At 52.0% G+C, this 25910-nt stretch overlaps 1 protein-coding gene across 2 annotated transcripts in view; it reads left to right on the forward strand.

The window, feature by feature from the left end:
- The window catches only part of PRKCE (protein kinase C epsilon), a 564512-nt gene that overhangs the window by 333037 nt on the left and 205565 nt on the right, over positions 1–25910 (forward strand). For both annotated transcript variants that reach the window (XM_075535339.1, XM_075535340.1), the window contains exons 3-6: positions 14870–15029; positions 18059–18093; positions 19033–19118; positions 21306–21435. In XM_075535339.1, coding sequence (XP_075391454.1) covers positions 14870–15029; positions 18059–18093; positions 19033–19118; positions 21306–21435 — 411 coding nt within the window. The remainder of the gene's footprint in view (positions 1–14869; positions 15030–18058; positions 18094–19032; positions 19119–21305; positions 21436–25910) is intronic.

A 25910-nucleotide genomic window follows, 5' to 3' on the forward strand; every position in this document is an offset into this window, starting at 1 on the left:
AAGACACATTTAAATGCAAGTCATTCTGTTGGTTCTTGGAGGAAAGCATATCTCTGGGCTGTGAAGGGAAAAAAAATGTCCTCATCCCCAGGTGAAGGGTGGAAGGACTTTAGGAAAAACACCAGCTCCGCTCCTTTTGGATCAAGAAGCCCGGTTCTGGACCACTCACCGTTCTCCACTGTGACGGCAGGTCAATCAGGGAGCAGCTCTACAAAGCACCCCCCAGGCCTGTGCCCCAGGGCACTTACATCCACATCCCCTGAGGTTGGGATTTCAGAGCTCCAGGCTGTCTTACAGCAGGCGGGGTGGTGCCTGGTGGGAGAGGGGGAAGAGGGGTGGCACTGGTGCTTCAGTAGTAGAACTCTTTTCTTCCACGGGAATCCTCTGGCTCAGTTCTTAGCCAGTGCACCCCAGCAATGGCTCCCACCCGCCTCTCCGTGGAGCCTTGCCTGTGGCTCTGCTGCTAAGCAGATCCCAACAGAGCATCCAGACTCAGATAGACTAGGAAGAAAGGCCTGGCATTCAACTTCCCAAAGTCAGCCAGTGCAAATCCCCGTCACAGGGGTCCAGCCCTGCTGTGCATGAGGTCACCGTGCGTCAGGCCAGCAGCATGGCTGGTCACCAGCAGCTGCCTTGCAGGACAAAGGCTCAAGAGTCGGCCTGAGACCCGAGGAAGAAGCTCATTGTCAACAAGCGCTCTTCCTGGGTGTCTGGGCTGCTGAAAGAACGGTGAGTGCTCAGGCCTGCGCTTTACCCCAGTCTTGGAGTCAAGTTTGGTCTGGGCTCCTGCCTAGGGGTGCTCTGGCAGTGGGTGTAGACCCTGGAGATTGCTCAGTGATGGTGCTGCTGGATCATGAAAGTAAGCCTGGGGGGCTCCAATGAGCTGCTCCCCAGTGGATGCCGGGAGCTTCTCCTTTTGCGATGTTCAACATCCACAACTCAGGAGCTGCAAACGCCCTGTGAACGCTCCTGGAGATGGCTTGCTGGATGAGCATGCATCTGCGGGGGAGGGGGGTGTGGCTCCCTGGACCAGAGGGACGGCTAGAGGGATTCTCTGGTGAAGGGCGTCTCTGTTCCTCTCGTTTTCTCCTGGGCTCTGGGGCTAACTCCCGTCTCTCAACATGGAATTTGCCAGCAATTCAGGGAGGAGAGCCTCGGACAATGGTCCTTGCAGCTGCCGCAGCAGAGTCATCTTGGAACTTCTGGCAGTCACGTGCCAGCAGGTCAATTCCAACTCATCGTGACCCTGGATACCAGAGTAGAACTGGTCAGTGGGGTTTTCAAGGCTGCCATTCTAATCGCCATGGCCTCCTGCCAAGTGGCCCCAGGGGTGCCTGGGCATGGCTGGCTTTAGGTTAGCAGCCCAGCTCTTAAGCATTACACCCCCAAGGCATGTTGTTGTTGTTATTGTGTGCCATCGAGTCAATTCCAACCCACAGCTCTGCCCAGCCGAGCGACACCATGCACGCACCCTGGGCATCCTCACCCTGCTTCCTGTGCCCGAGCTCCTTGCAGCAGCCAGGGCGCCGGTCCATCTTGCTGAGGGCCTTCCTCTTTTCTGCTGCCCCTCCACTTTCCCAAGCACAATGCCCTTCTCCGGGGAATGGTCTCTCCTGGCAACGTGCCCAAAGTATGTGAGGCTCCTTAGAGTTTCAGTTTCACAGGCTTCACCTCCCAACCTCCTGAATCCAGACTGCTGAGGTACAACCAGCAGTCCATGCTTTTATCTTGTCCTCTGAGGGGTCCTGTCGCAGACCCCGGTTTGAGAATCTCTGGATTTATTTTATCCTCACTCCTGTGGATGGCATTTGCACATCTATCTTAGGTTAGGGATCATCCCTAAATGAAGGCTCCCGCGGGGAAGGCTTACTGAGGAAGAGCAGAGGCGACAGCCTCCAGCATGGGTTATCTATCCACATTAAGAAAGCAAAAATCCTCACCAAGGAACCAGTATCCAGAAGAATGGAGACACTGGAATGGCCAAGGCATTCCTCGTACTTGGATCCCAATCCCGAGGCCAGACCATGTGTTGCACTGGGCAAGTCTGCTGCACAAGCCCTCTCTAGAGTGTGGGAAGATAAGGACATTACTCTGAGAAGTAAGGTGGACCTGACCCAAGGAGGGCAGTTTGTATTGCCTCCTGTGCACGAGAAAGCTGGCCAATGAACAGGAAGACTGCAGAGAATTGATGCCTTTGATTTAGGCTGTAGCACGCCCCTTGGCCATGACACTTGGAGGGACCAGTCCCTGGAGAAGGCCATCGCGCTCGGTAGAGAGGCAGTAAAGAAGACCCTCACTGAGTTGGCTGCAACAACGGATTCAGATAATAGCAATGATGGGGAGGCTGGCACAGGAGATGGCAGTGTGTGTGTGTTCTGTTGCCCAGAGGGTCACTGTGAGTCAGAACCAAGGGCACCTAACAACAGCTTTGAGGGGGGCTTTGGAGTGCCCCCGGTAAGGCCATCACTCAGGGGTCTCAATGATGTCATTGTGAAAAGTCTGTGCTTCCAAACCAAGGGAGGACTTATGACTAAAAACTCAACACGAGTCAAAGGTGTTCAGACATTAGTTCGAAAGTTACTGAGTTAAACATACCAATTCTCCTTGTGATCAAACATCTCCTTTTCTATACTGTCTATTTACTCTTGATCGGAAAAAACAAAAAAGAGCATCTAATGAAAGGTGACATGAGACCCCCGAATATGGTGGCAATAAGTCAGCATGAGGTTCTTGCATGGCTGTTGAGGAGGATCGAATGACTAATTCAATTGTCCCACCTGGTTTAAACACCAGTACGCATGAAATGCATTCGTACAAGGTACATAGTTACCCAAGATGCTTGGCTAGACTTAAGGAAGAGGGAAAAAATGTATAGAATTTGTTTGTTCAATTAAAAAAATCCTAAAACTCTCATACCAACGAGCTGTCCTGAAAGGAATGCCAAGCATGACACAATTCCATGTCAAGAAGGGCATGTCCTTATTCTATGGGTCCACTAGGGATTGTCCAATTATTTAGACCCTGGGAGGGGTTTTATTTTGCAACAAGACACTTCCATCGTATGATGTGGAGGGAGAGATACACCCCAGTTTTGAGCTCTCAGGGAATGGATTACAATATGTTTAAATACTGGATGGCCGCTCCTACTGACTCCTGTCAGTACTTTCCTACTTCATTCAGCTAATAATAATGCTCGTCATGGAGGTGGGGCCGGGAGATGGTGGGAAGTCCTTGGGGGGAAGGATGTGAAAGAACTCTGAAGAGGTTCTCCTTAAAGTAATTAGCATTCTCTCCGAGGAAACAATAGGGACCAAGACCTCAGAGAAAGAGTATAATTAAATGTTTAATGAACGAATATCAAATCGAGCCTGCGAAGACTTCAAGTGCTATCACAGTTCAAAGAAGAAGAGATCCCTGTGGATCACTCTGATCAGGAAATTTTTCACAGAAGAGTGACATTGTCAAGCAGGGGGAGGATTTAACTAAGGAGAGGGGAGGGCAGAGGGGTCCCAGAAAAGGGGACTGAGATCATTGGCAGGGAGGACGGTGAGAATTCATCCCACCTGCAACGGACATGGCTTCAGTCCCTGAAGAAGGATGTTGTGCTTATCAAGACAGAGAGCCAGTGAAAAAGAGGAAGACGCCCCCCCTCCCATGAGCTGGTTGGGTACAATGGCGGCAACAATAGACTCAAATATAGTCATGACTGTGAGGGTGGTGGTTGGAAGCCTGGCTTTGGGGTGAGCCCGATCAGAGACTGACCAGATGAGGGTGTTGGAAGGAGGTGTGGAAAGAGTAGCAGCACACACTGGCTGGCGAGCACCAAAGAGTAGGATGCGACATGCATGCCAGTTACCCCAGTCTTCTCTGACAGCTTGGGCTTACCTTCTGTTCTACCCAGTTTTGCTCATCCTGGTAGGCCATTTCCATGCTTCATCAAGGCAGATGTCCGACCTAAACGTTTGTAACTGACGCAGCTCCGGGCATAACTTTGGAAGAGCAGAAGTTGGGGAGGCTGATGAAGTCGTTTTTGCATACGCACTGGCGTCCGTCCATGGCGGTGGGTTGAGCAGTCGTACTTGGGACCCCTCCACCCCTTCTCCTCCTCCTCCTCCTCCTCCTCAGTGGATCCGTTTAAGCGCAGTACCTAGTACCCGGGGGGTGCATAGTTAAAGATCAGTGGGATGAAGGAAACTTCTTACGGTTTCAAAGGGCTGCTTGCAGCGCGTACCTTGTCTCTCTTGCTAGGCTTTCTCTGATGACCTCTAGAATGTGGTACCTATGGCCGGGTCACAAATCACCCCAAATGTAGACGCTTAGAACAGCCCATAGTGACTCCTCTATGCAGTTTCCGTGACCCAGGGGTCCAGGAGCAGCCTCGGCTGGTGACTCTGGTTCAGGGTAGCAACTGAAATGTCAGCAGGGGGCTGCAGGACCCGCTGAAGTCCGCACTGAGCCAGAAGGGGCCCGTTGCCCAGATGGCTGACACACTTGGCTGCCAAGGCAGTGTTGGTTATTGGCAGGGTGGGGGGGGAGGGCGGCTCAGTTTCTCACCATGTGGCTCTTTCCACAGGGCTGCTTGAGTGTCCTGCTGACTCTCCGGAGTGAGTGAGCCAAGAGGCTTTTCGACCCGTGCCTGCCATTGTTTTTTATTTTAATTTTTTATCATTTTATTAGGGACTTATACAACTCTTTTCACAACCCATACATATGCATACATCAGTTGTATAAAGCACATCTGTACATTCTTTGCCCTAATCATTTTCAAAGCATTTGCTCTCCACTTAAGCCCTTGCATTAAGTCCTCTTTTTTCCCCTCCCTCCCCGCTCCCCCCTCCCTCATGAGCCCTTGATAATTTATAAATTATTATTTTGTCATATCTTGCCCTATCCGACGTCTCTCTTCACCCCCTTTTCTGTTGTCTGTCCCCCAGGGGGACTGCCATTGTTTTGCAGTACTTTGTCGGTTACCCAAATCAGTGGGTCAGGTCTAGGCAAGGTAGAGGGAATTGTACCAGGATCACTCGGGGTGGGAGTGGGGGGGCATCTTGGAAGCTGGCTACCATGATCCCACATCCAACCCTTTCTTATTGCTTTCAGAAGCTGCGAAGTTTCTGTTCACTTCTGGCCTTTGCTCTAACTGGGCCCCACTTCGCCCTTCTTTGGCTGTAGCCCCTCAGGCTGAGGTGGTTGGCTTTGGCCGGGTACAGGTAGAGCAGTAGAGCATTGCTAAGCATCCTTGAGACCATATGGTAGACGTCAATCTTCGTCTGCTCTATGCTTCCATTCCCAGGGACTGCATAAGTTAAGACCCGCAGGAAAGGCAGGGAGGTGACTGGACTCCAGGCAGGGCCCAGCCTCTCTGGATGAAGAAAGCGTTGGGTGGCCCTGAGATGAGGGATCCGGGAGGGGAGCTGTGCCCTGCTGTGTGAGGAAGGCTGGGTAATGCCGCACAGCCCCTGCCCTGCTTCCCCAGAGCCCTGGTGACCGCGAGCACCACATCTACACGGAGTCTGGCTGAAGTTCAGGGCACGGCCTTGTATATTAGGGTACGTTATGGCCAGCAATATGCTCCCTGTGAATCGAGAAGACGTCTTCATTTGGGAGATCCACTCTCCATGTTTGACTTCATCAGCACCCAGAACTGCAGTCACGCCGTCAGCAGAGTCTTGGCTTCGGGTCGTGAGGCTGGGGGAGGAGGGAAATGTTTCTCTTCTCTGTTCCTCTCAGTGACTGTCATTCTCTCTGCATGGAAGCATGTAGACATGCATGTAGACATGCATATAGTCTGCAGACAGAGTGTGTAGCGTGCATGTACATAGTGTGTAGACATAGTGTATAGGTATCATGTAGTATGTAGATATAGAATGGAGTGCCCAGAGAGAGCATGTAGTGTCTAGTGTGTGGTGTGTCATATGTAAATGTGCAGTGTGGAGTGTAGATATAGTATGTAGCATGCAGATATAGCATGTAGTGTGTGATGTGTAGTGTGTAGATATGGGTATGTAACCCCTGCTGAGTGGCTGATATCTCTGGTGACGTGTGGACTTATTTGAACCTGCATAGATTCTTCTTACACAGTACCTTCTGGCCCCAGCCTTCCTGTGGGACTGTGGAAGACAGTTCTGAGGGAAATAGCAGTTGCTGAAGCCCTAGAAACAAGACTTTGTGATTCAGCAGTCTTATTTGGTGTGTGTGTGTGTGTTGGATCATGCAATGCTTTCAGTTATTAAAAGCATTATTGCTTTTGACCTTCTCTCCATATGTGCAAGGGTATTGGTGACAGCCTCAGCGGAGCGCATGACTTAACGAAGGGTTTAAAGCGAGTGCTCGAAGCCGAAGCCGGGGTGGGATGGGTGTGAGTTTGGTACCAGCGGTGGGACTGTAGGTGTGTCTGTAGAACGATGTGGAGCTTGCCCACCTGCTGCTTCCTAGAAGCTGGTCCGTCTCCCCGGTGCTCTGGGGACAGGTTGGCCTGCTGCCTGGGAGAGAGGGAGGGGAGCAGGAGGAGGACAAGCCCGGTCTCGGTCAATGTGGGCTGTTCTGCGGGGAAACCGGAGTGAGTAAGCTGTGTGTGTGGTTGGTGCTATGGTTGGTAGGTGCTGCCGAGTTAGTTCCAATTCATAGAGACCCCACCCAGGTGAGGACAGTTCAGATATGAAGGCCAGGGACTCCCAGCCCCGGGGTAGTCGGCCTGTCTGACCAGTAAGCCTAGTTTCTTATGTTTCAATGGAGTCTGCGATGTGGTAACTAGGGGGTCACTTGGGCATGATCAAGCAGCCAGGTGCCATTGACAGGATGCTGATTCAAACAACCGGTGGAGCGGGGTTCTACCTGGAAGCCTGTAGGAGTCACCATGCCTGGAGCATTTGTTGTTTCCGTTAGCCGCCCCCCACCATTGGAGACCCCGTGGATAATAACGGGGTAAAACACTGCTCAATTGTGTGCACAGCCAACGTGATTACTTATAGATCTGATCATGCTGGCCCTTGGTGATTTCAGTGGCTGATTTTTGGATGTAGACCATCGGGCCTTTCTTCCTGGCCCTTCTCAGTGTGGAGTCTCTCCTGAAACGTAGCACTGTGCAAGCCGCTACCGACAGAGACCCATGGGCTGGAAATCAAACCCGTTTCTCGCACAGGGACGGTGAAAATGCTGCCTTTGGACCCCTGCGGCCCCTGGCTTGGGCGTTTCATAACCCCTTGTTGGTAGTTAAAGGAGCCCTTATGGCTCATGGCAAGATCTTTGGTTCAAACCCACCTGCTGCTTTTCCAGAAGAAAGATGAGGCTGTCGGTTCCTGTCAAGACTGGCAGCCTTGGAAAACCTATGGGGCCATTGACTCACAGTCAGAATTGATGCACAGCAGTGAGTGGAGTTGATTCTGATCCAACAATCCCATGGGACAGCGTCGTACTGCCTATACCACCGGTTTCCACAGCTGAGACTCTAAGGCAGCAGTTCTCAACCTGTGGGCTGCGACCCCTTTGGGGGGGTGTCAAATGACCCTTTCACAGGCGTCTCCTAAGACCATCGGAAAACACCTATTTCCGACGGTCTTAGGACCCGAGACACTGCTCCTCTGTCCGCCTCCAGGTGGGTCTGCCCACATGCAGATACGCCCACCTACGAGTAGCCGGCGTGAAGACTGTTACTACCCATGTTGCACCAGACTTTGAGGCAAAATTTCATTGATTTGTCATTAGAAATCAGTATTTCACAACATATAATTACATATTGTTCTTGTGATTCATCACTATGCTTTCATGGTGTTCCGTTTGCAACAATGAAAATACCTCCTGCCTATCAGATATTTACATGACGATTCATCACAGTAGCAAAATGACATCATGTGATGGCTGGGGGGTCCCCACCCCATGAGGAACTCTATGAAAGGGTCACGGGCTGGGAACCCCTGTCCTAAGGGAAGCTGCCTGCCTCTTTCTCCCCCGCTTTGGTGCTGAAGCAACCCACCATGGCCCTTGTGTCCACTCTGACTGAGCAACCCCGGAGGACAGAGGGTGTCCTGGGTTGGAAATCTTTGTGGGAAAGGCACCCTCCTCTTCTTCCCAAGGAGTGACGGATATTCTCGAACAACTAACCTTGTGGTTAGCAGCCCACTATCCCACCAAGAGTGTGAATTTCAGCTCACCAAACCCCATCTGTAGGAACACTGCTGGGCCCGCTAGATGAAGCAGGTATCAGTCAGACTGGCTCTGTTCGGTTTTCCACTATCTGACCTCATGGTTCTTTGGGCTGAGATGCCTGTAGCATAAAGGAGACTCGTTCTTTGTTTTATTGTTTGTATGGGGTGGGGAAGTCAAATGACACGTGGCATTGTCACCCCTGCCACCACACCACATCCCACTACCCCACCCCACCATACCATCATACCGCCCCACCATACCATCACCCCACCATACCATCACCCCATACCACGCCAGCACCCCATCACCCCACCCCACCATACCATCACATCACACTATCCACCACCCCATCACCCCATGCCATCACACCACCCCACCATCGCACCACAAGGCTCCTGAGACCAGGCAGCTGCTGGGCTGATGCTGCCCCCCGCAGGCATTTCTTAAGACAGCATTTTAGAACCATGAACAGTGGATGGAACAAGAGTTCCCATGGTCTCAGGGGCTTGAGAATTCATTGCTCACTCAGTTTCCTGTGATTCATATCGAACTGTCGCTGGCACCAGCCAGGCCTCGGCCCCACCCTTGCCTGGTGCCTGGCTTGCTCTTTCCCAGGCTGAGCGTGCTCTTTGAGCTTCTAGCAGGGCTTCTGCTGGGTGGTTTCCTCCTGGCAAGGGACGACTGTTCCTGAGGACCACAAAAATGCAGTGAAGTACCATCGGGACTCTCAGTGTGTCGCTTCGAATGGATGGGGGAGGAAGCGCCTGAGTGAATGAATGAATGAAGGCATGAACACAGGAGACAGGCAGGCGTGCTGCCGAAGTGAATTCACCAGTCCCCCGAGCCAACATGCCTTGTACCACAAAGCAGGGCATCCCTCCTCTGAGATCACCCACTGGCCCGTCACCACCCTCTTTGACTGCAGGTGATCCCGTGGGGCTTTCTCCGCCCGAGCAGTGTCCAATTGTGTTTCCTTTTTGTTCTCCGAAGGGTTGCTTTGATCACTGGGCAGTTCGTGAGCGCTGCCATGAGCAGAAGAGACCTTTCAGAGAGGGACGAGGAGGAGGACACACGGGAGTGTATGCAATGTGAGATGCTAATCGGGAAATGCCCCTGGTGCATTTCGGATGAGATCAGGGACAGGCCCTCCGGGCTGAGCCCCCGGGCCGTTTCTGCTGCACCTTGCGCGGCTCTCTGGGAAGACAGAGATGGCACAGAGCTGTCTAGCCAGAGGAGCCAATGGCCATTTCCTCTTTCCTGTTTTGAACGGAGATCTTTCTTTCATGTATTGTGTGAGGACAACATGTCGAACATATTCTTTGGCGTCGCATAAATATTTACCTAGTATTTAAAACCCAATGTCATGAAGCATTTGTTTTACTCGAAAATATCATTTTTCTCCCTCCCACCACCACCCCCGCCCCCTTGGAAAAATTAAATAAATAGAAGATGCTGTTCATCGGGGCCAAAGGTCAAATGTGCCTGGTCTAGGGCACAGGTCAGCCACGCCTGGGGAAAAGAGGTGGACAGGGGCAGCACAGGTGGAAAGCTCAGGCCCACCACAGCACAGCTGCTGAAGGGGAAGACCCCAAGCGCCCCGTCCCCGAGGGTGGATGGGCATCCTGCAGGGAGTCCTGACCGTGTGCCCAGACATGACTTTTATGTTACCTTCAACCAATGCCTGTGCTTTACTTACGCCGTGTAAGGTTCACTGTCTTTTCATTGTATTGCAGAAAGAAAAAAACAAAAAAAGCCCTGCTTCTACCTAGTCTTGGTCAGCATGTAAAACTGTGCCTGTAGGAGGGTACTTCTTTGGGTCCTTGTCCTGGTGTGAGACCAGGACGTTATGTATTGGCTCGTGTAGACGTGTAGTACGGAAGATCTCTTTCAGGGCCTGGGTTTCCATTTAATTGTTAGTTAGAGATTGTTCCTAAGAAATGGCCAAGCCAACATGCACGATTCCCTTTGTGGCCTTTGCTCGTTCTTGTTGTAATCTGGGAGCTCTTGTAATACTGCTCTCGGAAGTGCTAGGGCAACTTCTAGTAGTGAGTGAATGCGTCAGTTTTATAGACACTGTGGTAGTTACATAAGCACTTGTCAATTTGAGGATTATGAATGTAGGGGTGGAGTCTAGTCTGCCAATCAGATCATAGCCCATGAGGCCTTTGTGTGGGCATTGCCTTCTCCTGAGAATTCTGGGAAATCTGGTATTTCCTCCTGGGAGGCAGGAGAGACTCTCACTGGGAGACATTGCAGCTGACAAGACACATGGAACTACCCTAGTGCTCTGAGCCAGACAAGCCACATGGACGTAACCAGACCTCTGAAGCCGGAGAAACCACAGAGAGACTCCTACCAGCGCTGGGATGCTTACAACACCACTGGACCCAAAGACTTTCTACCCGCTGGCTTGTGATCATCTTGCATTTGGCTTCATTGCATGTGTTTCATGAGCCTGAAGAGGACTTTATAGATTGTTATGGAACATATAGGATAATATCAGACTTATAGCCTTGGATTAGACTGAGTTGGGATGTTTTCTTAAAGTACAATTTCTCTTGTATATAAACCTCTTCCTTAAATACATATGTATGTCCATGGATTTGTTTCTCTAGTCTACCCAGACTAACACAGACACCATTCCCCAAATTGATAGAAATTTAAAACAGATGTGTTGTTTTATATGGGCGGTCTTGAGTGGCGTGGGAGTGGTCGGTCAACATTGCTCTGTTTGGCATTTTTAAGATCCCTAAGAGAAGTGAAGTTTCTGTATGTCTCCAAGAAGTGTTGTGTCCGTGTCATTTCCCCGGTGAGTTAGTTTGCAGGGTCCTGGTGGGTGGGTTTGGGATGTGTTGTTCTGTTGACCTTGGCACTATTCTTGTCATTGAACCAGAAATTAACCAGGAGCAAACAAACACAGAGATCTAGTTCATGGAGGGTAGCACCCTGGGCTCTCTGTAAAGGTACAATAAGAAAGAAAACAGGCAAGGACGTCATTCTAGAGAAAGGATCTTAGGAGATGCGGTGACCAAACTGATCAGCTCCTGCATGGAAAGAATCCATACAAGACACGCCATGTTCAACTCGGGGGGCGGAATGCAAGAGGACACGAGAGCGCTTGTATGAGCTCCCAATAAAATGATTAAATAATAAAAAAAGAAGTTCGTGGGAAAACTTCATTTCACTCCATTTCCCCACAAATGCTTTATCGAGCCCCTTCGTATATTAGAGAATATCGTATCGTTGTTAAATTTCCCGAAACTGACTTTGTGGTGATGGAGGAAAATGCCTTAGGAAATGAGACGGAAGTATTTAGGGTTGGAGTGCCACCATGGCTGTAATTTCCAAATGGTTCAGGAAAACTCGATGTATCTATACATACGAGGGGGCTTCAAAAAGTTCACGGGGCAATTTCATTATCTTTTAATTTCATTGTTCCATTAACTTTTTGAAGCCCTTTCATATTATATATATTATGTAATCATGTTTATGACATATATAACACAGTACCATATATAAAATTTTATCTGTGTGTACATATATTTCATACATGACACTTCTGTGCACACATAAATAGTATTGTGTATGTGTGTGCACACACACCACCCGTACAGCATCTAGATGAACAATGTGTCTCTCTTTCTTTGGCACTCATACCGTACCACACACACACACACACACACACACACACTCCCTACTGTGGGATTTGCTTTTTAAAGGGGCCACATCTCAGTCATGGTCAACCTTAGAGCGTCTGTCTCTAGAGTGGTCGACAGGCCCCAGCAGGGACATTGGAGCCATGTGCTTATCTCTTCGTGTCGCTGGCCCCTTCTTTCTCTGCCTATGAGTACCTGTCGTCCCCGCAAGTGACCTTTAAAAATCGGCAGAGGTGAATTAAGTGGTTGCTCCATTGCCCTCTGCAATCACTGTGAATGCTGTGGAGGGCCTGAGCTGTCCCTTAGGCAGAGTGTGGATGTGCAGAATATCGTCCTCTCCTCCCTAGGGGACAGTCTGGATTCTACCACGTAGTAGCTCCATTACCAAGAGCACTGACTTACATCCTCTGTGGCTCAGTCTCCACCCCTGGAGCACGGGGGTCCCGGCCTGGCCCTCAGGCAGGTCTGTGACTGTCTGTACCACAGAAACGTAGCGCATTAGTCATCACCGCCTTCATGATCTTTCTTTTTTCCCATCGTTTTATTAGGGGCTCATACAACTCTTATCACAGTCCACACATATATCAATTGTGTCAAGCACATTGGTACATTTCATTGCCCTCATCATTCTCCAAACATTTGCTCTCCACTCAAGGCCCTGGCATCAGCTCCTCATTTTTCCCTTCCCTCCTCATTCCCCCCTCCCTTATGAGCCCTTGATAATTTATAAATTATTATTTTGTCATATCTTGCCCTGTCCAATGTCTCCCTTCACCCACTTTTCTGTTGTCCGTCCCCCAGGGAGGAGGTTATATGTAGATCCTTGTAATCGGTTCCCCCTTTCCAACCCACCCTCCCTCTACCCTCCCTGTATCGTCACTCACACCACTGTTCCTGAAGGGATCATCTTCCCTGGATTCCCTGTGTTTCTAGTTCCTATCTGTACCAGTGTACATCCACTGGTCTAGCCAGATGTATAAGGTAGAATTGGGATCATGATAGTGGGGGTGAGGAGGAAACATTTAGGAGCTAGAGGAAAGTTGTATATTTCATTGTTGTGACACTGCACCCTGACTGGCTTGTCTCCTCCCCACGACTCTCCCTTAAGGGGATGTCCAGTTACCTACAGATGGGCTTGGGGTCCCCAATCTACACTCCCCCCTCATTCACAATGATAAGACGTTTTGTTCTGATGATGCCTGATACCTGATCCCTTCGACACCTTGTGATCGCACAGGCTGGTGTGCTTCTTCCATGTTTGCTTTGTTTTGCTTCTGAGCTAGATGGCCGCTTGTTTACCTTCAAGCCTTTAAGACTCCAGACTCAATATCTTTTGATAGCCAGGCATCATCAGTTTTCTTCACCACATTTACTTATGTACTCATTTGTCTTCGGCGATCGTATCAGGGAGGTGAGCACATAATGGTATGATTTTTTGGTTCTTTTTTCTTCTTTGATGCCTTATACCTGATCCCTTTGGCACCTTGTGATCACACAGGCTGGTGTGCTTCTTCCATGTGGGCTTTGTTGCTTCTGAGCTAGATGACCTTCATTATCATTTTTGTTGTTAGTTTTTAGGCTCCTGACAGGGCATTTTTTTGGTCTGAGTCACTCTCTGAAATGGAGGGAAGAAGCCATGAAAAAAGATCCTTTCTCTTCATCAGCATCTTAAAGATGTGGGAATTTGCTTTCACAGTGAATGTTCTAATCCCCTCTCGGTTTGACTTTTTGGGGAAAGTCCGATCTCAGTTGTCCTAGCCTGGCTAAGAGGGCGAAGAAGAAAAGGTAACTTCTTCTTAGGTACCTGGGTCACAGCCAGGCAGCCAAGAGCCTAGGGAAGGTAGGTCATGGAATCCCCCCTGCCCTGTGTCACCACCCGGTTCACTAAGAAAGGTGCCCTATGGGTACCAGAAGGCGAATTTCATCTGTGCACACTGCTGAACTCTGGATCCCGAGCCTTGAAGCTGGCAGGCGGTATAGCCAGGAAAAGAGATTGATTGTCCTTAGTGGCAGAGTTTGGGTGTGGATGGACCCTGAGGGGTACCTCTATGGGACATGCAAAGTGTTGGGGGTCTTCCCACTTGGTGTGATGCTACACACACACACACACACACACACACACGCACACACACAGCCCTTACTGTGAAATCTGCCTCCCTCCCTCCAGCCATCCCCACATCAGATTTCTCTGGGATGGAATACGTCTCCTGCAGAAGGTCAGCTCTGGTGGCATCGAGGTTACGAGTGGGAACACTAACCACAAGGCCAGCAGTTCGAAACCAGCAGCTGCTCTGAGAGAGAAAGAGGAGGCTTTCTACTCAAGAGTTACAGTCTCTGAAACCCACACGGGCAGTTCTGCTCCATCCTATAGGATCACTATGAGTTGGAATTAAATTGATGGCAGTGATTTTTGCTTATTTTACTCAGAAAGTCAGGAGGCCGACTGGCTAGGCATGGGGCTGATCAACTGAGGTGGGCAGTTCAAACCCACCAGCAGTCCCTCCGAAGAACGATGAGGCGGCCTGCTCTTGTAAAGAACTGCCCTCTCAGGAACTCTCCATGGCACCCCTAGGAGGGAGCAGGGAGCCCTGGTGGCGTGGTGGTTTACTCACTGCCAACCACAAGGCCAGCTGTTCGAAACCGCCAGCTGCTCCAGGGGAGAAAGATGAGGCTTTCTACTCTTGTCAAGATCGGCAGTCACAGAATCCCCCAAGAGACAGTTTTCCTGTCACACCGGGTCTCTCTGCGTTGGAATCGACCCCAGGGCAGTGAGTTTATGAGTCAGAATAACTTGATGGTGGTGGGTTTTCATTTCTTATCAAGACTCGGTAGTTTCTGGATGGTTCAAGTGGTTAAGTGACCAGCTGCTAACCAAAGGGCCATCCGAAGTTGCCTCTGAAAAGAGGCCTGGAGACCCACTTCTGAGAAACTAGCCACTGACTCCACAGAGCTCAGTTCTGCTCTGACCCACCAGGGGCTGCCAGGAGTCTGAGTGCTGGACATACCATTGTCTTGGCTTTGGGTCTGACCGGTCCTCTGTGTTTCTCACTGCTCGTGTCCTCTTCCAGCCCCCAAGGACAATGAAGAACGCGTCTTCAGGGAGCGCCTGCGGCCCAGGAAGCGGCAGGGGGCCGTCAGGCGCAGGGTCCACCAGGTCAACGGCCACAAGTTCATGGCTACCTACCTTCGGCAGCCCACCTACTGCTCCCACTGCAGAGATTTCATCTGGTAAGTCTCCTGGTGGGGGTCGTGAGGGTAGGGAGAGGGCAGGAGGTGATCGACTTCAACTGGATTTGGATTAGGATTTGGGCAGCTAGCCACGACACGGTCAGCAGTTTTGAAATGACTGTCGGTGCTGGGGGAGAGAGATGAGACTTCCTGTTCGTGTAGAGATGTATAGCTCAGAAACCCTTAGGGACAGTTCTCCTCTGCCCTATATGGTTGCTATGAGTCAGAACTGACTTGATGGCAGTGAGTTTGTACGTACATATGGACACACACACATATATGTATATATGAATACATATATATACACATATTTGTATACATAATGTATTTTATTTCTTCCTGATTTGATTCCAGAGGATTTTTCTGATAGGTTAAGTATGTCTTAGAGTTTGGGGGAATACGAAGAAGGAAGAAATCATATTTCCTGATGACTTCATACTTGGATTTGATCGTGCATTATTAGAATGTCTCGTTTGCATTCATTGAAGATGTTTAGATTTCAGTAACAGATGTGACAGGTGGGAGCACAAACATGTCCTACTAACATGAGCAGTAGAGACATGCTAGGACTGCCCCTCCTCCATGGCAGAGAACACGCACGACCTGGAAGAACAGGCCATCCTGCCAAATTCTGGCTCTCAGTGTGTTGTACTTCTGTTTTTTAAAAAGGAAGAATTCTTGTGTTTTCGGAAGATGCGCTGAATTATTTGCAAATGAAATGTCATCTCTGGGGTTTGTCTTAAAAAGCAATACTTGATCAGAGAGAGGGGGCTAGTGGGGGAGAGGAAATGAATTTGGCAATGTATTGAATATGGTGCACGAGGAATTTATGATCTTAGCCTCACTGCTTTCCTATTTGAGTTTTCTATGATGAAGGTTTAAAAATGAACTCGAGTGCCTATATTTCCACCACAAAACGGTTCTTGATAAAGGTCTTCAGCAGTGGTCTTGGTGAGATGGTGGGATTTCAAGGGAATGAGGGAGTGGAGCCAGTGTTGACTGACACACAGGGAAGGCGTCCTGCGGTGGCATTCCTCCTTTCATGAAGACCAGAGCTTTGAGAGGCCGAGTCAGGCAGGTGGCAGGCTGTTTGACAGGTGGAGCAATAGTCAGGAACATTGGCCTTGGGGGTTGGAGGGGACTTTTATTGAATCATTACCAGGGGCTAAGTTCTCTGTTAAACACGTCTAGCTGAAATCTTCCCACACGCCTCTGAACGCTATGCTTTTACCCCTCCCCCCCCACCACCACCCCGCCCCGCCATGTCCCCTCGACATAACTGAGGCATAGAAATGAAAAGAGACTTGGCTCATGGTTCTCCAACAGGAAGTGCCAGAGACACTCCTTGGTGAGCCTGACCTCAACACCTATCCAGCCTCTGGGCAGGCTCCGGTGCCTGTCTCAAGGTTACTAGCACTCTTGGGTCAGCAGAGGGGGAAGGGGGTGGGGAGCAAGTGAGGCCAAGCTGCAGTGTGTACCCAGCCAGAAGGCTTGCAAAATGGGTCCTCAGGACCCTTGATGCCCGGTGGCACCTAGCAGTGGCTTTTCTTGTGCAGGCACTGAGCTGACCCCCCTGTCTCACTCACACACACACACACACACACACACACACACACACACACACACACGCACACACGGAGCAGCGCAGTCCGTCTGAGGTGGAAATAGTGTCTGGCTCCATCTACAGACACCTCTCATTCCCAGAGCGGACTCTCCCTTTTGACTCCCGTTTTCTATATTTTGGTCATGAATGGAACGGTTGGAGAGTGGAGGCAAAAGAGGGGGCTCTGAAAGCTTAGTCTTGCGGGTTTCAGTCTATGTGAAGCCCACTGAGCGAGGCTTCCTGGTGGATTCTGAGAGATGTGTGGCTTCTCCAGGTGGCTGGGAATTGCAGGGAGCTCCCTGACTGGCTATCCTCAGTGCACTGAGCTCAGGGCTAAGACCAAATGAGTTGGATTATTCTGTGTCAAAATGACCCTCCGCTCTTAATGTCAACATGGACCAATTAGCCTGGCTGTACACTGACCCACGTGATCAGAAACAGGCATTGCTATAGTCCCAGGAGGTAGTTAACAGGTTCTACAATGATCAGACTGAAGAGCCCTGGCGGTGTAGTGGTTATGCGTTGGGCTGTGAGCCACATGGTTGGCAGTTTGAAACCACCAGCATTTTCTCGGCAGAAAGACTGGGTTTGCTCCTCCTGTAAACAGTTACAATAATAATAAGTTACAATCTTGGAAACCCACAGGGAGTCAAAGTGGGTCAGCACTGACTTGATGGCAGTGTGTGTGTACAATCACCAGAGACTTTCAAGCAATGGGACAGAGGGCAGAACAGTTCACAAGAAAATAGTGTGCATATCTCCAAGGGATTATCAGACCATCAGTTGATATCTCCATCACTCCCAGGGCAAAATTCAGACCAGAACCCGGAACCTGCTACGGTTTCAAGCTCCATTGCTTATCTAAATGGCTCTGCTTCCCCTTTCTTGAGTTAGAACATCTTTATGAATGACGTTTATAAGGAATTTTGACTACAGGAGTGGGAGTTACCACATCCTGGGTTCCTTTTGACTACCCAAACCTCAACAGGCCAAACCTCAAACGATGCTACCTTTTAGTCTTAGACTCACAGAGGGCTCACCCTTTCACCCCTCTATCAAGAGGCCCCACCAAGCATGCTGTGAGCTGGGAGGGGAGAGAGGTCATTTCCCACCAATGGGGCTGCTGCTGAGAGCAAGCCAGGTCGCTGGAGCTTTCTGGAACATCACTGCCCCCACATATGGTTGTTCGTGTCACAAGTCAAGCACTCACTCCGACCGGAGCTGGAACTGCCCTCGGTGGCTGCCAGACAGAGAGGTTCTCAGGCACCTGGAGGTGGGCGCAAACTCGCCACACCCAGGGGATTGTGGGAGGGGGACCCAGGATCCTCAGCGCATTGTGACTGGTGGTTGAAGCTGGACGGCTTGGTGGCTTTGTGTTTTACCAACAAGATTTCCTTCCCTTCAAGGCGTGTCTTCTTCTTTCCAGGGGTGTCATAGGAAAGCAGGGATACCAATGCCAAGGTAAGAGGTCCTGTCTGAGCGCAATCCTTGGAGCCTAAGCTCCTGGGACGCACGCTCTGGGGCTGGTTCCCGTGGAGGCTCTGCATGCTCAGCTCCCTCCCAAGAAGGGGAACCCTGCTTCTCTTTGACTCTACCCCTCCCAATGTGCCATCTCTCTTGTGGGGAGTGCCTAGCTCCATGAGTCCCTGTGGCCTCAGGGTGCCTCCCCGCCCCAGTCATTCGTGTGCCAGTCATTGCAGGTTCCCCCTTCCCAGGGCAGCACAATGCCCCAACTAGAGGCTGTTGGAAAGCTCACATCCCCCTGAGCTGGGCTCTGTGGCTTCTGCCAGCACACATGTGCTTACATGCCCTAAACATCTCCTTCCCCCAGCTGCTTACTCCGGGCCCTGGATGGCCCAAGCTGATCCGCTTTTCTGTCTCTCCTGGGCAATCATAAGCTCTTGAAAGTATAAGGCTCCTTTGAAAGAACTGAGCATTCTCCTGTCCCCTTCCATTAATTGGCTACAAATGTGAGTCAAGCTGTACTCAACTGGAGGATGGCGATGTGCTGTGGTCACGTTGAGGCTTCTGTGCGGTAGGAGGTCGGGCTGCCCTGCTCCTCACCCAGCTCTCTGGGTCCCCTGGGGGAACTGCCCAGTCCCCTTGCAGACGCTGCCAGCCCACGCCGTCCCGGAGCATGACGGACAGAGCTAGTAGCCCCTCCTGGTGGCGGGGACGGATGCCAAATGGACCGGACATCTGAAGATGGGGCGTGTCCTTCTTCCCAATCGCCTAGGAAGCGCAGTGGCTGTGAGGGCACAGTGCTTTGAGACACTGTGTGAGGCATTCAATGAAGGCTTGGTGACAGAGACCCCTTCTCGTCCCCACACCGGAGTCCGTGTGGGGTGAGAAGGTCCCCGTCCAGCTGGCCTGAGCCTCTGCATCCCTTGCCGTTTGCAGTGTGCACGTGTGTGGTCCACAAGCGGTGCCATGAGCTCATCATCACCAAGTGCGCGGGGCTGAAGAAACAGGAAGCCCCCGATGAGGTAAGAAGCCCCCGCTCCACCACCCTGAGCTCCCCTGAGATCCCTGAGATCCCCTCTTCCTCACTCTGGGCTTCCCAAACTAAGACTCTCTTGGTACGGGCTATGATGGGCAGACGGAGCATGGCCCCGGCCCGTTTGCAGTGTGCGGAGGCTTTGCCCGGAGCAGCCCCGTCCCAGAGCTGGGGACCGCAGGAACATGTAGGTTCACCTTGAGTCGACGGCATCGTCTCATTGAACCAGGACGAAGCTAATGATGTGTCCAGGGCTCCAGGCGACCCAGATACGGGGCCAGGGACACAACGCACAATCTGGAAGCTTGTCTTTATGAGGTTCTGGGGGACTGGGAGGGAATGGACAAATCCAAGAAATACTTAAGAGGCGAAAGTCACCACAGTCATGATCACCAGGCTAGCCATCCTTCACAGAGTGCTTGCAGACAGTGGCTCCCTGCCAGCCCGGCAGAGGGGGACGCGTCTCCACTGTGCAGCGAGAAAGGCTGAAGGAAGCGGCTTCAAGCCATACCCCGAGGTGCCAAGAGCCACCACACTCCATCCCAGGGAGGGAGTCTGTTCCAGAACCTGTGCCCGGGGCCACTGCACCATTGTTGCTCATCATGTTAGAAAAGAATGTTGGCTTGCCTACTAAGAACCGTGTCAGGGGCCGAGGAAGCAAGGAGCTAGCCTCCTCCAGTCTCAGTGTGAACTGAGAGACCTTGAGGACAATGGCAGGTGCGTGTGTCTCGGTGCACCTGTGTGCCGCGTGGTTCCTTTCCGGGGCGCGCTTTTAATGCTAGCTGGAACACCTAAGAGATCACACTAAGCCCGTGGATTCTGGGGCTCGGAGCCGTCCCACTCAAACGAGGAAGCAGGTTTGTAATCAGCTGACCATTTGACTTCCCAAAGGAAGGGCTTCCAGAGGACGTCCACTTGTCTCTAAACGAAGTTCACCGAAACAGACCCTCGGCCTCCCAAGCGTCCCCCCTCGTTTGTGTCTTTTTCTTTCTTACCCTTTCCGGAGACGATCGAGGACAAGGAGCTAGACTGCAAGCTCCCCGTGTCCCTGAAGGGCAGGCAGGCCACGTGGGTGGCCAGGACTCCCTGCAGGGATTCTACTGGCATGGTAGAAATGGCAAGCCCTGCCTCCTGGCTTGGCTTAAATCACCTGGGTCTGAGGTGGTGCCCTCGTGACATCTGCACAGAAATGGAAGCTGGGCAGCTTCCTTGCTGTCTGCTTGTTCCTGCTCCGTCCCTCCTGGCATTGTGACATGCCTGTGGAAACCGAGAGGAACAGCATGCCCGCCCCCGCTCCCCCCTGTGGACCTCTCTCACCATGTCTCTCTGGAGCATGTATTGTTTTCTACACCCCCCTCTGCTCTCTTGCTGGCCCCTGCAGTTCTGCGAGGTTAGGCTGGACAGGCGGTGTTAGCCAGGTGAGACATGTGAGGCCTGAAGAAGTCAGGGCACCAGCATGCCCCTGGATGGCTGTTCCCGGTTTCTTCCCCTCGGTCTTGCCTGCTTCCTTCGAACACCCCGTAATCGGCAGTAGTGCCTCAAACGCCTGACTCGGAATCCAGATGAAGTCCTGTTCTCCCCTCGTCAGCTTACGGGCAGGTTTCCGAATCCGACTGTGCCCATCTCTGGGGATGGTCATGGTGTCTCCCCCATAACAGCTGGGGATGGGGGTGAGGTGAAATGAAGATGGTGGTGCTGGACGTGTGGTCTGCCTGGAAACCCGAATGCTGTTGGTGGGCTGCACTCGGTATTAGCTGTCCTTCTGATAAGAGCCGTTCACCCTGATTGAAGACCCACTGTTTCCAAAGCACTCTGCTGACCACATGGGACCTGGTTCTCACCATGGAGTACCTGGAGAGGCTTCCAGGCGCAGGGGGCATCGCACGCACGGGGTTACAAGACATGTAACTCTGGTGCAAGAGCGGAGGCCGGAGTCTGGGAGGAGACTGCTGGGAGAAGGCCTGCCCTGGAAATCTAACAGAGCTTCATGGAATGGGTTCAGGGCATCAGGAACATGGGCTCTGGGGGAGGAGGAGGATGGCATTCTTGATCTCGGCTCGCGGGGCTGCTGTGATGACTTTGGCTTTTGGGTGATGAATCTGTGTGTGTGTTCCCACCATGTGGACCGCAGGACGCGCCAGAGCTTGGCGCTGACTCCGTTTTGCTGTCCCTGCAGGTGGGCTCCCAGCGGTTCAGCGTCAACATGCCCCACAAGTTCAGCATCCACAACTACAAGGTACCCACCTTCTGCGACCACTGTGGGTCCTTGCTCTGGGGCCTCTTGCGGCAGGGCTTGCAGTGTAAAGGTAAGTCAGCCCCGCACTGCCCCTGTCCCTCTCACCTGCAGCATCCTTTTGAGTCCTCGCGCTAAAACATGCTGTTCTTATAGCCTAGAAAGGCAGGAATAGGTTGGGCGCATGGACTGAGTGAGCCGGGGTGTGTATGGGCTCTGCACATGGGAAAAGCAAGCCGGGTGCAGGCAGGACCTTGCTCAACACTGAGGAGGGGGAAGCCGTGGCCCCACCCACGAAGATGGTTCCTAGCAGGAGAACAGGAAGCTTCTGGCATTTAGAAATACTTTAGGGAGTGTAAGAAAAGAAGTAGCATTGAAATTAGGGCCTAAAGGAAGTAGCAGGCATGGCCCAGAGTTCAGAGGTGTTCCTGGAGGGAGCTAGAGCCGGTCACCTAAACTGCCTAACGCAGCCTGCAGCCTGGGTTGATTTTTGTCCCCGAGACCCGGGGGAGGGATTTCAGCTCAGAGATGGCACAACTTGCCTTTGTCACCTTGTCCACAGAAGAAGTTGGATTGGAATCTGGACCACTCTTTAATTCTGGCGAGACATAGAATTAAAACACGCAGTTTGGTGTCTTAGCCACTTGCAGCACCTGCTCCTTAGGCATTCCTTCCAATCACAGTGATGCGCAGGTCATGCCGCCACCGGCTCCAGAACCCCTTGAATGCCCCATACAGAGCCTTGTCGCTGGCTGGAACAGTGGGGTTCCTTCCTCTGTGTCCCCCGTGGCTCTGCCCCGTGGCTGTGCTGTGACACAGGTGTGTCCGCAGAAGGCACACGGTGCTGTTCCCTGCAACGGGGGACACCTGAGGGAGGAGCGCAGGTCTGGGGCAAAGAGAACGAGTTGAGTTTGGGACAGGTTAGCGGTCAGGTGCTGGTGTGCCATCAATGGGAAACTTCATCCGGCTGTCCGACCTTGCCATTGAAACTCCAGGGATGGTCTGAAGGAGCATTTTTTGAGATCTCAGATTTGCCAGAGCATGAGTAGTTGGTAGGAGATGCCAGGGAGTACACATGGTGAACACACTTGGCTGTTTATCGAAAGGTCAGAGGTTTGAGCCCATCCAGAAGTGCCTTCAAAGAAACACCTGGCAGTCTGCTTCCATTGAAAGCCCTGTGGAGCAGATCCCCATTCCAACACACGCACAGGCCTGCAGGGTGTTGGCGTGAGCTCAGTTACAGTTGTAGATGAAGATGTAAAGAGGATGCCATTCACCTGAGCAGGTAGCCTGGGGGGGGAGGGAGAGAGGAGCCATAGGTAGCACTTAGAGCCACTCAGAAAGGAGAGAGAGAGAGAGAGAGAGAGAGAGAGAGAGAGAGAGAGAGAGAGAGAGAGAGTTGGGGGAAGAACCCTCATCGTCCCAGGGTGAGCCTGCACAAGCAGTGAACGGAGAGACCGCATGGGAGTCATAGCATGGGGTGGCCTCTCAGAAGGCACAGGTGCAGTAGAACGTGGATGTAGTTGACCCAAAACTTAAAGGACATGGCCAATCCAGTGGTGCCAGCTGTTCCCAAGAGGTTGTCTAAGGTTAGGCATGAGAAATGGCATGGGATGTCAGTGATCGTGGCAGGGGCCCATGGGAGGGGCAGTGGAGATGGCAGCTCAGGAGGATGGAGCAGGCTAGCACGCAAGAACTGAGGGTGGGATTTTGGTGTGGTGACAGTCTCCAAGGTTTTCATAAAAGCCTGGCTGTGGAGCCCCGGGAAGACTGGAATGGAGGGAGGTTTTCTTGCTTTCTTTTTAGGATAGGAGCTGTTTTTAGAATGCCGTATGTAGAAAGGAGAAAGGAAGAAAAGAGATGGATGAGCCGGGAGGGGATCATGGGTCCCCTTGGCTTCTTCTTAGCGAGGACCATGTCCTCTCCTTCAAGAGGGAGGGGAATCCTGAAGACCAGGCCTGTGTTCAGACATGTGTGTGTGGGGGGGCACGTTAGGGAGGAACCTGGGAGCAGCACAATGGCCGTGGCTACTTAGAATCCGTTGAGGGCTTTGCAGTGAGCTCTCCCTTATCGTCTGAGACGAGAGCCTCTTTCAGAAGTTGAGGGAGCCCTGGTGGTGTAGTGGATATTCATTGGGCTGCAACTCGCAGGCCAGCAGTTTGAAACCTCCTGCTGTTCCAGCTCTGAGGGAGAACGACTGGGCTTTCTACTTCCGTAAAGAGTCTCAGGAAACCCACAGGGGCAGTTCTACCCTGTCCTACAGGGTCACCATGCGTCGGCAGCCACTCAGTGGCAGCGAGTTTGGCTTCTTGGTTTTCTGAAGTTGTGGGCAGCAGTTGGCCTATGGGAGGTAGGAGGCGGGTGATGGTGGTTGGAAATGATGTTGTGGGAGCTATCAGTGCTCCTGATTGTGTGTGGACACAGCTTCCAGGACCCCTGGAGGCCGGAGTGTAGCCATTCCAACGTCCCTTTCAAGTATTCTTTCAGCATCTTCTCCCCAGTGGAGCTAGGCCCACCCGAAACCCTCATTGGCATTAGATGGGATTGAGACCTCAGGAGAAGAAAGACGTGGAGAGGGCTCAGCAGAGGAGGGACGGGTGGCAGGAGGAGGACCAGGGTCGCCAAGAAGAGTAGGGGCTGGTTAGGATGGCACTCTGATGAGATGATGTCTGCTTCTTAGTAAGTATATTAGTGACTGACCTTTCTAGGGAATCTAAATGAAGACACTTCCATCTCCTAAATAATCGATACGTCTAGAGAGCAGCCCCAGACCCGCACACACCGCTGCCTGGGCCCCCAGTGGCCCTGGTTGATCCCAGGAAAGAGCAAGGCTGAGGGACAGTGCGTTTCACTCTTGTTTGGCAGGGCACGCCCCCACACTGCCCAGGTGAAGGGCAGAGGGTGCGCCCAGGTTCTCCAGGCCTGATAGTAGCTCCAGTGACAGATGGCAGCTTCACAGAGTCTCTGAGCATCCAAGTCCCCTCATCCTTTGCTTGCACCGCCTGGCTGTCGCCGGCACAGGGAACCTGCCTGGGGCCCTTCCAAACCTGTGTTCCCTTTGTCCACTGACACCTGGAGCGCCTCCCTGGTGGCACTGCCCCTCGTGGGAAGGCCTCCCCACAACTCCTGATTTGACATTCCCATCTGTGCCAGATATGGGCTCTCTCCTGCCCTGGGGCTTGCTGCCTGCCCCTCTTTCTCCTCTGTCAATGCCCACACCTGGCCCAGCCCCGCAGTCCTGGAGTCACGAGCACCGAGGGTCAACGGAACAGCAAAGCCAGGCCCGTCCACTAGTGGACTGCCCTGCAGGGCCCTGCTGCCATCTGGTTTTCCTCATCCGAGTCGGAGGTGGGCTCTGCCTGCCTGCCCACTCCTGTTCTGACTGCCCCTCCCTACAGATGTCTGCCCAGAGGTGGAAGTGGCCTGGTGGCTCACTCAGGGGAGGCCTGGCGCTGGCCCCCACTTCTCTTAGTTGCTCTGTAGGAAGCTGGCCTTGGTGCTCTGACTGAGGTTTGCTGGGAGTCTTGGGCCAGATGCACGTATTACCACCTACTCTCCAGCAATTCCTGGAACGCTGGCCGGCCGCTGGGAGGAGACTCCCTAGAGAGCCTGCTCTCTGGCGGTCACAGATGGAGCTCACCTGGCGGAGCTGCTGGACCCGCCTGCCTAGCTGAACACGTTTTTCTAATACAGATACCATATCATTCCCAGAGTTCAATCACGCCAATCTTTCTTTTTAAATTCCACCTGCCTTCATGCCTTGCTGGAACCGCATGAGTGTAATGCAAACCGGCTGCTGTCAGCTTTTTATCTCCTGGGACAGCTGTAAGACACGAGGCCAGAGAAAGAAATGACCAGCCTCCATCTCAACTCTCTCTTGCTCTCTCGCTCTCTCACCAAAAAGGATATTTAGAAAAAGTAACGACCGTAAAAAAGATATTTTCACGTTTGACAATATGTGAATACATTCTCATTGTGAAAGATTCAAGGAAGACTTCAGTGTGTGTGCGTGTAATATGAAGGTTATTCTTTATTTTGGCTTCCTATTTCCCTCTCTACCGGAGCCCTGGTGGGGTAGTGGTTACACGTCAGGCTGTGATCTGCGTGGTCGGCAGTTCGAAACCACCAGCAGCTCAGAGGGAGCAAGAGGGACTTTCTACTCCCGTGAACAGTGATGGTCTCAGAGACCCCCAGGGGTCGCTGTGAGTCAGCATTGACTCAATGGGATGGCAGCGAGCTTGGATTCTGGGTTCCCTGTCTCCAGAGACTGGATTTCCATTAGCGCTTGGATGTGAGCCCTCGCAGACCTTTCATGCACGTTTACGACGCGGGTGCTACACACAGCACCTTCATGTACTCACAGAATAGGATCTCACCATGACTCTATCAAGGAGCCCTAGTGGTGAACCAGGTTCAGCTGGCTTGCTACCGGCATCTCTTATTTTCTAGCCCCTCTTCAGCAGTCTTGTTCTCCACTCACAATGAGGTCAGCAGTTCCAATCCACCAGCTGCTCCATAGAAAAACGAGGAGGCTGGCTGCTGCTGAGA

This window comes from Tenrec ecaudatus, chromosome 17, assembly GCF_050624435.1.
Source record: "Tenrec ecaudatus isolate mTenEca1 chromosome 17, mTenEca1.hap1, whole genome shotgun sequence".
NCBI lineage: Eukaryota > Metazoa > Chordata > Mammalia > Afrosoricida > Tenrecidae > Tenrec > Tenrec ecaudatus.